Genomic DNA, 12,667 nt, shown 5'->3' with positions numbered 1-12,667 from the left:
TGGTTGGTTTCATTGGTTTTCCTGAGTTATCATATCTTGTCTTATTTATTCTTCCGCTACATATGATTTTGACATGATATTGGTGTTTATTTTTTTTAACAAGTTTATGCATAATAAATCTAATTAACAACTTGAATTTAAAATTTGTTAATTCTATCAATCGGGGTCTAAATTTTCCAACACCTCTCTCTCTCTCTCTCTCTCCCTCTCTCTCTCTCTCTCTCTCTCTCTGATGTGAATACTGACTTACGGAGTATGTGATAAATGTGAAGGTTGAGAGTAATAAATTGTTTTTTTGAGAATCAAGACTTGAAGATTAAGAGTAATAAATTGGGTATGAAAAATGTGTGGTGGATATTTATCACATACGTTGGTAGCTTTTCCCTTAGTGTGTGGTGATTATTCACATACTCAGTTATAAGATTTCGTCCTTATCCCTTAGCTTTTTTTTTAAATGTAATTGCATTGTTTTGTTTTTGATTCAAATGTGTGGTATTTAATATTAAGAGATGGCAATTAAGAAATGTTACCACAATATTTTCACAATAAATTTTAAGTAATAGATTGCTATTAGTTAATATTGGTGAGTAAAAAAATAATTTCAGTGGTGGGTTCAAATTAGAATTAGTAACAACTTTCCACATAAGATTTTGACGTGATTCTTGTGAAAATAATGCGAAAAATATTGTGGATATAATATTGCAAAAAATGTTGTTTGTATTGCTTTTTTATCTCTTCCTTTAATTTCATTCACTTTTGTTTTTAGTACATTTTTAGGTTTGTGAATGTGAGCTAGACAGTTGGTTACATGGGCATTGGAAAGTGGAAAATAGAAAGACAATCTAATGCCTTTAATTTTCTTTTTATAAAAAATGGTTATTATTATTATTATTGTTGGATAGATATTTCATCTTTGGGTTTGAGATGGATATATTAGACATAGTTAAAATATGGATTTATAGTTTTAATTGGACTATTTGAGTTAATTTTTATATTTTTTACTAATTTAATATTTTTATATATATTTAAAATAATTATTAAATTAATTATGACGTCATCACGGTTCGACACCGGTTCGATCTCAAAAACCTTGAACCTCTCCTTTTTACGGTTCAATGAATGGTCCGGGTCTAAAAGCCATGCTTAAACCTAACCTAAACCCATGTAATTGCAAAGTTGATACCAATTGCATGATTATCCTCTCAACTTCCCTCATACCTCTCTTCCAAAAAAATATAATAAAAGAATACTGTAAACATTTAGGACCAGTCTGGTGAAGCTTGTTGCCAAAGTTACCTTAAGACTTAAGAAAAACAAAAGGAACTTTTATGTTTCAAATGTGAAAACAAATTCTTTTTTTGATACAAAGTAGAATTTACTTGCTGCCAAAGTTACCTTAGGACGTAAGGAAAACAAAAGGAATTTTTATGTTTCAAATGTGAAAACATTTTTTTAAAAATTTTTTTTATACAAGATAGAATTTTTACTATTTCTTAATCTAAGTGTATATGTATGTGAAGCTCCCTCTTGGAGACTTTAATCTCGGCTCTTGCTCCCACACCCTATGAACATTTATATTTGTGGAGTGACTACCGCACTAAGAGTACACAATGGTGTGAAAAATTAAGACCGAGAAGAATATAGTCAGGAAGTGTGGCAATAAATACTTTTCAAACTCTTGGTCACTTTCTTGGAATTTGAAATTCAATTTAATCGAAATTTAACTACAATTGCCAACAAAAACCATTGAAAGTCCTAAACCAACAAAGCTGCCGCGCGCCGGGAAATTGTCATCCTGATTCTGAGTTACGACTCTATATAATCAGCTCTATATAATCAGCTATCAGTACGTCTTTCTAATTCATGTTGCTTTGATACCTTAAAAAACCTGTGTTTATATATCTATTAGCTCTACGAAGTTCAAATTAACATCTTCATTTGCGGCAGTCCCTCCCTTCCAAAGAGGCCTTGTCTCGACTTGGTATGTCATCTCATCTTTCTGATTCTTCAAATATTAGGACTCGGTTTGAGTTCAATGCATTCAACGCATTGAACTCATTGAAATAATGACATGTAGCAAAAAAATAAATGTGCCATTATTGTGACGGTTCAATATAACTATAGGATCCAATCAAAGCTTTGCCCATTCTTATATATTTTCTTTAATCTGTTTTATTCATGTGGATTTGTTTGGAATTGGAGGTACGTTGCCAAATATTATAATTACTTTGATTGTCATATTTCTTTTTTAATGTTTCATTATTTTCTAACTACTTTGTATTAGTTTCATATTCATTTGTGCAATTTTCATTTCAGTTTTATGTTAGTAATAACAAATTTATCCAAAAATTCTATTTAAAATTCAAGTAAATTTTCTATTCTTTTTTTTTTATATTAAGTTTTTATGTTTTCTAGTAGACATTTTCAATCTTAAAATATTTACAAACAAAGAAACAAATCTTCTTTCAAAAAAAAAAAAAGAAAAAGAAACAATATCTATAATATATAACTATAACATGAAAAAAAAAAATTTAAGCGTAAAACAATAAAATTTAACTTATCAAAGACTCTATTGCAATTTCACTTAACATTAGAATTACCTAATAACCTGAACATGCAAAAGAAAAAAAAGAATTCAATACATAACTCAATTAATTAATACTAGCCCGTTCAAGTTTAGTTTCATAAATAGAACTAGTTGTCATGGTTTAAGCATAAAATATACAATATATATATATATGTGTGTATATATATATATATATATTATTTTACAAAATTTTACTTTACCTTAAGGCAATTGAATGGTATTTCCCATTTTGATTTTGGGGAAAGGGAGAGGAATAGGGAGAGAGTGCTTAGTGTTTGATTGTGTCAAAGATTATGTCGTTAATGTAGACAATTTTTTAGCTTATAAAACTTAAAGTTTTCAAATTTTAGAGGAAATTGAAACTTAATGATGACTACATAAAGTGGCGAGCCTTGGAATATTTTTTAGACTAATTATTAAGAAACTTAAATTATAAAAGTTAACAAAAAGAAAACTTGAATATATCAACACCACTAAAAAGAAAAACCTTTTAATACATAAAGTTTAAAAATTCCCTTTACTAATAAAATTAAAAGACCAAAGGGGCTAATAAGAGATATAGTGAAAATAGAAATTGCTGATATGAGAGTTATAAAGTGAGAGAGAGATTGAAATGATGAGAGATAAGAGAGAGAGAGAGAGAGAGAGAGAGAGTTGAGCCAAGTCGTCAAGGAGAGTAGAGTTATTGACATCGTTGAAGAGAACTCATGACTAGATTATCTTTGCTGGTATAGTTTTTTAGGGAAAAAAATTTGAAATTATGATTTTTTTAATGTAATGGATTGAACAAGTCATGAATTTGAATGATTATTATTATTATTATTATTATTATTTTTTTTGAATAAGCTCTTTGTTGAATATTTTGTTCATTTGTTATTGTTTTGCCTAATCTTATTGTTGTTTGGGCTATATTTGTTGTTATTTGGGCCAATTTTTATTGTTGTTATTTTGACTTTTAATTTATTGTTTAAGGGGTTGAGGATTATAACATGTTTGGTAGGTTAAGACTATTTTGTGGTTAATGCTAAAAACACAACATTTTTACAATATTTTAAAATTAGTATTCCAAAAAAACTAAATTAAATTATAAAATGAAAACGAAATTAAATTAATGATTGTGGTGGGCCCATGTATTAGCTAGCATGTTAATTTAGAAATATTGTAAAATTGTTATGACATTTTGTTGTATTCAATATTTCTAGCATTACTTTTATTTTTGCTAAATTCAAATTCTTGGATTTTTCAAGTTAGAGTGTTCAATATTTTTTTAGGGTAGTCAAAATAATTATAATTCTGTACATAGAATTTTTTTATTCTTTATGCAAGTATATATATATATATATTTTTGACAAGTTAAGGTGTTGTGTGAAATATACATCCTGGCTTCAATGGCGCTTGAATTGATACATCCATAACATCGTGGTGACTCGTGACATGGTTAACACAATATTATTATTATTATTATTTTATTATTATGACGACAAAATAAACAATGCCCTTGAAGTACTTCAATGTTAAGCTCATTTAATGTTGTAACAAAAGTTGCAACCTAAATTTCAGCCACTAGTCATGCATCAACAACTTCATTAACTTCATTGAAATTGGGAGTGACTTACTTTCAATATTTTTTAATTAGATATACCATTTTATTTTAAATACACAATAATAAATGGTAATGAATTTTAACTTCAATTGTTTTTTAAAAATTAGTAGGTGATATTAAGAAAGAAGATTCCTTCTTCAGCATCAGCATTATAAACTCCATTGCCTTTTTAATTTTGATAATGAGATCTACTTTTATAGTGGGACGGGTGGCTGGCAATTTTTGAATAGTGGAGGAGGTCAATTTTCAAGCACAACCCAGTTGAATAATAAATCTAAAGAAAAAACTACCCAAAAAAAAAAAAAAAAAAAGTCTGATTCGATGGGTGACCTACGTTGAGGAGGTCATTTGTAAGAACGGTTCAATTTGCAAACTTATATTAGTTTTAGGTTAAAATGTAAAATTAACTCTTTAACTTTTTCAAATTTTATTTTAGCCTTTTAACTTTGCTTTTATTCATTTCAGTCCTCTAAGTTTCAAATTTATTCAATTACGGCATTTTCGTTAACTTTTGTTAACTTTTTTTGAAGAAAGAAATATGGAAATTAAATTTTTATTAATTTAAAAAATTAGAAGAAAAATTTATAAAATTAAAAAATTAATCATAACATATAACAAAAGTTGATGAAAAAACCTTAATTGAAAAATTTTAAAAGTTAAAAGATCGAAATGAAAAAAAAAAAAAATTAAAAGATTGAAATGAAATATGAAAAAATTTAAAAAGTCAACTTTACCCTAGTTTATCTAAATTTATCAACAATATTAGTTTTTTTTATTATTTATATCTACCATTAATAATCTGTTACGTAGTGAACAATTTTTTATGAAATTTTGTGTTTATAAATTTTTTTTAAAGATAATATATATTAAATGAGGTCAATGGGGCTCACATATCACCTACCCCGTTCATGATATGAATTTTCTATCGGTAATATCTGCGTTGAATCCTTCAAAAATAAAAAACTGCGTTGAATTTTCTATAGATAATATCTGTTCAATTTTCTATATATTTATGAAAGTTGTTTACTATTGGGTGAATTCTTCTGCTTAACTCGGTGCATAATTGCTTTTCTTTTTGTTATTCGTTCGGGAGATAGATTTTCATTCTTAATCAGAAGCAGAGAAGCAAGTCATGTCTGAAAATAGAGTTGAACAGGTTGAGCTACTAAGTTCAGATAATGATTCATATGGAGGAGTTGTAGTGAAGATCGATCATTCCATAGATTCTAAGATCTTTCCTTCTTTGCTTAGAGCTTCAATATCGCAATGGAGGCAACAGGTATATATATATATATAGTATCTTTTAATCTCATCAGTTTATCTTCGTGCGTCTAGTATCCACTTGATGTAGAATTTGTCGACAGTACCTCCTATTATATGTTATAAACTTGAGATGTAATTTGCAGGGGAAGAAAGGTGTTTGGATCAAATTGCCAATTGAACTTGCAAATCTTGTTGAAGCTACAGTTAAGGTAAACACACTTTTCCAGATTTATTATTATTATTTTACAACAAATTGGCTAATACTTAAAGGAGGTTTTTATTTATTTAATTTATATTTACTATTATTTTTTTAAAAAAATTTCAACTTATATATCCAATAGATAGATTTTAGTTTTGGCTAATATGACCTGTAGCTATCACTGATGCACTGTGCTTTTATTTCATAACAAGCTAACTTATTTCATCCTAAGAAGCTATGATACAACAATTCCTGAAAAACGACATCGTCCTCAGAAATATGCAAAAAAGGCATTAATATACCGTAGGACCCACGGGGCTTATGATAAGACTTGTTCAAACCAGGACCTTAACAATAGGGTCCGGCCACTGGACGACACGTCCTAACGGACACGTGTCAAGTCTTGGACCGTGTATATTGGGAATCACTTTCTGAAAAGGAAGCAAATTTTGTGACCCTTTTGCATACGCGCTATTGCAGAAACCGCAAATCCATGGGCCACAACCTTAGCCACTGAATCTAAATGGCGCATGCTACATATATTGCTTCAGAATCCAATCCTTACTCCCCTATAAATATCATAACCTGTGGAACACTAAAGGAATAAAAAAAAAAAAAGAGTAAATTTAGAGAGAGATAGGTTGAGGAAGAAAAGAGATAGAAGGTGGCTTCTCTAATAAAAAACTAATAAATTCATTGTGCTAAGTTAGATTTATAATTCTCATTCTTACCCACCGCATTACCAATAAGAAATTTAACCATCTATTTATTGGTTTCATATTAAAATGTACCGACAATCAATCGATGTATAGTCTTCCTAAATCAAGATTTATAATCTCGTATGTTGATTTTACAGGAAGGATTTCGGTATCACCATGCTGAACCAGATTACTTAATGCTTGTATGTTGGCTTCCTGAAACTGCTGATACTATTCCTCCAAATGCTTCACATCGAGTAGGTGTTGGTTCTTTCGTCATGAACAGTAAAAGAGAGGTATGTGTTTTGGATTAATTTCTGGCTTTCGCTTACCATGATTGGGGTCGGCCTTTAGGCTAGGCTATATGGGCCAACGCCTAAGGCCTAACAAGACCTCTTATTATTATTTTTACTCAAAATAATTATTAAATTTTTTTCATAAATAGGTTATTTATTCTTTTCTCTGCCCCAATATGACCACGATATTGATGACAAAAAGAAAATCTAACCCAATTGAAAATCTAAAATGTTTAGAAAGATATGTCGTAAATATGAATCATATGATGATGACGATGATGATGGTGTCATTATTTTCCGTTAACAAATTCAAGTTTGAACTTTTGTATAAAAAAAAAACTACCACATCATGCATCGCCTTATCCCAATTAAATGAAAAGTCATTAATTTAAAAGGAAAAAAAAATTTATGTTTGAACCATGACATCTGATTTTTAATATAAAATTTGTCTTGGTTTGATTGGTATTAATTGATTCATTGAGTTACATGATATATAAATTTGAGTGATTCTATGATCTAAAATCTATCTTTGTTTGAGTAGATTGATGTTGTTAGGTGATTCTACATTTTTAAAATTATTATTTTTTGTTATCTTCATACTATAATTTTATATTTTAGATATTTATTTTATTTATAAAATATTTTTTAATTACAAATTATTACTAATATCAATTTGGATATGAAAAACTTCTGAAAAAAATGAAAAAAGAATAAAAATTAATTGACTCCTAAAAAGGATCCTTGATAAAGCTGTTACTCTGGAAAAAAAAAAAAACATATAATAGAAAACTTATATAAAATCTCATATATCAATGAGAAATTCATAAAAACTACTTCAAAGATTATCTCATAGTATAAAGGAAATAACAATGAAAATAATCATAATGATGTTCAAACATGTAATATAATATGACAATTCTTGATTATCGAAAATAAAAAATTCCTTTCAAATGCATTTATCACTTTTACAATTTTATTAACAAAGCTTGTTACAGTTGTTTTTAAAACAAACAAACAAGAAAAATATCAAAATTAAAACTTACAAAATCACACCCAAAATGGGATATGTGATAAGAAGATTAAGTGGACTAATCATATTATTAATTGAAAAGTAGATGTTAATAGAACCTAAATAAACATACTTAGTAATTAATTTTGCATTTGAAACAGTAAGAAGAATAGATAATAATAATAATAATAATAATAATAATAACAATAATAATAGATTTTAAATATAAAAAAGCCCCACCAATAATGTCTCCTTAGGCCTAAAATGGTATTGTGCAGGCCTTGACCATGAAATCAAGGACGAAGCGGTAATTTGGAAATTCTGGTTTTGCTCTTGTTATTCCAAAAACATAAGCCATATATTGATAGTATAGTCCAAAAAAATTAGTCAAATTTCTTCAAAAAATAAAAAAAAATACTAGTCAAATTAAAATTAGTACTACTTGTAATCACTTATGCAACCTAGATCAACTTAATACATATCCAATGTGAGATTCAACACATGCCCACACAACCCACACTTATATCCAATCCAGTAAGAATTTAGGCAATCCAGTAATTGTGTCTGATCTTCTAAAAATTTATAAATCACATTGTACATGTTCATACTTCGTCTAGCTATTTCTATTAAGCAAAACAACTTGCTCTAGTGTATTTGACTTGACTATTTCAATACTTAAATACCAAAAATTGAATGGCCTTGTTATGATGGCTTAAAAAAACTAGTTACTACTTACTAAAATGGAATTTATCTTGTGGCAGGTGCTTGTAGTTCAGGAGATTAGTGGCAAATTCAAAGGAACAGGGGTGTGGAAGTTTCCTACCGGGGTTGTTAATGAAGTGAGTATGCCCCAAGTGCAATTGTTTACCAAATTCTTTAGAAAATTTTAGGAAGTGTTCACCCTGGATTGAAATTTTTCATACGTAGGGTGAGGATTTTTGTACAGCAGCGATTAGGGAAGTCAAAGAAGAGACAGGAGTAAGTGATAAAAATGCAATTTGTGGATTCAAATGAGTATGATATATACCTACATGTAGGTTTACACGTTTCAATGTAAATCTAAGACCATTACTTTTATTTTGTTTCAGATTGACACAGAGTTTGTGGAAGTTTTAGCATTCAGGTAAGAAAATTGCTTAGAGTCCGTTTGGATAGAATTTATTGCTGAAAACTGAAAACTGAAAACTGAAAACACTATACAAAAATAAATTTTTAATGTGTAAAAATTACTGTTCATCTCAAAAAGTACTGTTAATTGGCCTAAAATCACTGTTCATGGCCAATGAACAGTGACATATGCGCGTGGAAAAAAAAAAAAAAAAAAAAACGTGGACGCAGCTGGAAAACGCTGCATCCAAACGTATTCTTAATATTATCTAGTTCACATGCATTTGTAGATATTATTGTCTTAGATGTATGAATAAACAATAAATAGTCTTCACTGTAAAAGCAAGTTTACTAATGCTGCATTATGAAAAATTTGTAGCAACTTGTTACACAAAAACTAATATTATTATATTAATTGTTTTCAATATAGTTTACATGTTCCACAATCTCCTTTTGGTGTTTCATTCTAATCTCTCTCTCTCACACACACAATATACAGGCAAAGCCACAAGTCATTCTTTAGCAAATCAGATTTGCTCTTCATTTGCATGTTAAAACCACGAAACTTTGACATTGAGAAGCAGAACTTAGAGATTGAAGCAGCAAAGGTAATTTTTTTTTTATTTTATAGCAATACTACTACAAAGACTGCTTTTCTTTGCATCAACTTGTTTAGGGCTTTAAGAATAAAATTGCATTAGTTTTGTTAATCAAAATAATGTAGGAGTTGAGCAACCCTCAATGTGGAAATAGGCAAATATTTTTCAAACTTCTATCAATCATACTAGCTGCTTATATTCTTTCAATTAACTTTTCAAAATCATACTAGCTGGATGCAAGACCATAAGCCAATCTAATTCATATGTTGTAGACAGGTTCTAGTAAATAAGTCCTATTGGGAACTTTTTAAGCAGGTCCTATGGATTGATCTTTAGTACTTGTATGATGGTTGCATTTGTGCTTAATCTTAATTCAAAAGATATTTGTTGAAATCTTCATATCTATGGTACTGACTAGCATGAAGTATTTTGCATCTCCCATTCTTGAAATCCTCCTCTAATTCATATATCTTTAAGGCAATATGCCTTTACAATTTGAACTTGAAACGTATTCTGAGGAAAGAAAATGCATTTAGAGCCAATGTAAAACCATTAAAAAAATAAAAAAAATTAAAAAAAAAAAGCGAAAAATATCTACCTTTCAAGACCATTTGGTGGCAGAAGACATTAACTTATTATGTCCTATTTTCCCAGTTTGGCTTGGCATGGCATAACTTAATATTAAAGCAATGTCAAATTCAAGAATTTTGATTCATATTGGACCTTCTATAATTACCGAACTATGGCAACATGGTTTTCTTATGTACATTTTTTCTTTTCCAATTCTTAATTTAGTGGATGCCAATTGAGGACTATGCAGCGCAACCTTTTAACCAAAAACAAGGGCTCTTCAATCATGTTGCCAAAATATGCTTATCAAAGTCACAAAAGAATTATACTGGCTTTTCTCCACTGGCTTCAACTACAGGCTCTGGCAAAGTAAGCTACCTCTACTTCAACAATCAGGATAATAACCACCTTGTAACTTCTGATAATCAGCCATAGAAAGTCTGATGTGATGTTTAAAAAAACTATATAATATTTGCATGAGTTGTGATAATAAGAACTCTATGATAGAAACGCTTGAAGGGTTGGTCATACTGTATAGACGTACATTTCTTTTTTCTTTTTGAAGAATAGATGATGTACATTTCTTTACGGTGATATAATTCAAAATGTGGATTTCTTCTCAGTAGAGTGAGACAATATAGTTGTAATTTTCTTATTTTTTGGGGTGGAGGGGGGTTGGGGGCTAATAATAAAGATGTAATTTGATATTTATTTAATACAAAGTGTGATAATAAAGATTCAATTTCTTTCCGTTTTCCATAAATCTTGCAATGAACAAGAGTACAAAATACACTCAATTTTATGCCCCTATAAAAATAAAATAAAAATATAAACAATGTATATAATGTATTGATCAAGAATTTATGGTTTAGTAACATTATCCAATTCTTCTTATGAGAATAACTTGTAAGGGAAAAAAAAAGAAAAGACAAGAATCACTTGTGAAGCGCTTTTTTTTTTTTTTTTAATATAAATTTTACGATTCAATTATTCTAGACTTTTTAGTTTTTGTATTTAATAATTCACTTGGATAAATATTTATAATGTAGTCCTACATTTAATTTTAAAATTAAGAAATAAAACTCTTTAAGAATAAATAATTTAGGACACATGGCCCAAAATTGGAACTCTAATTTAGAATTCTAATTTGAGTTTCTCTCAACTTAACCAATTATTATTATTATTATTATTATTATTATTATTATATCAAACAAGCTAAACTAATGGTATTGGACCAGGCGCTATTGTACAACCCCACAACCCACAAGATATTATCAACTTTAAGTGAATGCTTGTGTGTGCATTAGGGGTGTCCAGTGTACCCGAAGACCTGCCGGACCCAATCAGCTCAACCGGACCGACACCTCCAACGGGTCGGTGACGGGTCCCAGTCTTCAGAACCCGACCCCAGCGGGTCGAGTGGCGGGTTTCATCCTCAAAAACCTGATCTACCCAACCCGCACAACAAAACCTCCAAAAGAAGCTGAAATTCGGTGACGTTTGGGCTTCTTAGCTCCGATCCGGCCACGTTTGGCCTTCCTTTACTCAAATCCGCTCAAATGCTCACTCATAGACACTTAAATCCGGTGAATCTAGCCCAGATCTACTCAAACCCTGTACCCACCTGCTCGACAAAACCTCAAAAAGAAGCTGAAATCCGGCGACGTTTGGGCTTCTCAGCTCCGATCCGGCCACGTTTGGCCTTCCTTTACTCAAATCTGCCCAAATTCTCACTCATAAATGCTTAAATCCGGCGAATCTAGCCTAGATCTACTGAAAATCCGGCGAAATCACTTCAACCCGAAACCGACCAATTTCAATCCAAAACCTGAAGAGACCCGACTCGATTGATCTGAAACTTCCCACGGGTCGGTTGCGGGTCGAAATCTTCCCCACCCGAGAAGGTCGGGTCGAGTCTGGGTTGGGCACAAACCCGACTCGTGGACACCCCTAGTGTGCATAATGGCATGCACTACTTCTAAGCAAAAAGGAAAATGACTATTCACATTTCTTTTTGGTTAGGTTCTCTTCCTTCAAGTTTTCATTTATATTTTTACCAAATATAGAAGAAGGAAGAACAATATTGTGTACATTTTACATATTTACAAAGGAGTAATACTACAAGCACAAACTATTTTACAACATTTTTACAAAATGTTGATGTGACCAACTTTTTATTAGTTTTCATCTAGTCCCACCATTAATATCACATTTTCATTTACTAATAATCACTCACTACATTAACAGTTTGTAAATTTTTTTGTATATCTAACATTATTCTTTAAAAAAAGTGGACAATGTTATAAATTTTACATTGCAATTACAATGTAAACTAATAATTTTCTTATATAAAATGGTCATATCTCACTCTATTACATGAGTAAAATAAAAAATGATGCAAACAGTTTGCGCCCATAGATATTAGATACCAGTCTCTGGTTTTGGCTATGGTGAATTGTTTTGAGTTAAATTATAATTTCTTTATATATGTGTCGTTATCTGTATCCTAAAATGAGATAAACTAAAAAAAGCATATCTTTTTAGATAAAGAAGAAATCAACAGAGGCACCAGCACAATTGTTTTCATATAAGAAAATAAATTTCTGGGGTAAAAACCTTAATTTCATTGTCATATTACAAGTACTTTTTTTTTTTCTTTGCTGAATATATTACAAGTACCTTTGATATCAAAGTCCAACTACACTTGATATTCACAAGGCAAGTCTAATACCATTT

General features: G+C 29.8%; 1 protein-coding gene across 1 annotated transcript; it reads left to right on the top strand.

The window, feature by feature from the left end:
* Positions 1 to 1,859: 1,859 nt before the first annotated feature.
* LOC142617776 (nudix hydrolase 7-like) lies at positions 1,860 to 10,552 on the top strand. Its single transcript, XM_075790732.1, has 9 exons — positions 1,860 to 1,981; positions 5,288 to 5,469; positions 5,597 to 5,662; positions 6,509 to 6,646; positions 8,417 to 8,494; positions 8,583 to 8,633; positions 8,744 to 8,778; positions 9,262 to 9,370; positions 10,157 to 10,552. The coding sequence occupies exons 2-9, from the start codon at positions 5,323 to 5,325 to the stop codon at positions 10,364 to 10,366; spliced, it is 834 nt and encodes a 277-aa protein (XP_075646847.1). The 5' UTR covers positions 1,860 to 1,981; positions 5,288 to 5,322; the 3' UTR covers positions 10,367 to 10,552.
* Positions 10,553 to 12,667: the final 2,115 nt, after the last annotated feature.

This window comes from Castanea sativa, chromosome 11, assembly GCF_040712315.1.
Source record: "Castanea sativa cultivar Marrone di Chiusa Pesio chromosome 11, ASM4071231v1".
In the NCBI taxonomy this organism is placed as follows: domain Eukaryota; kingdom Viridiplantae; phylum Streptophyta; class Magnoliopsida; order Fagales; family Fagaceae; genus Castanea; species Castanea sativa.
This window is presented reverse-complemented; position numbering and strand designations above follow the sequence as displayed.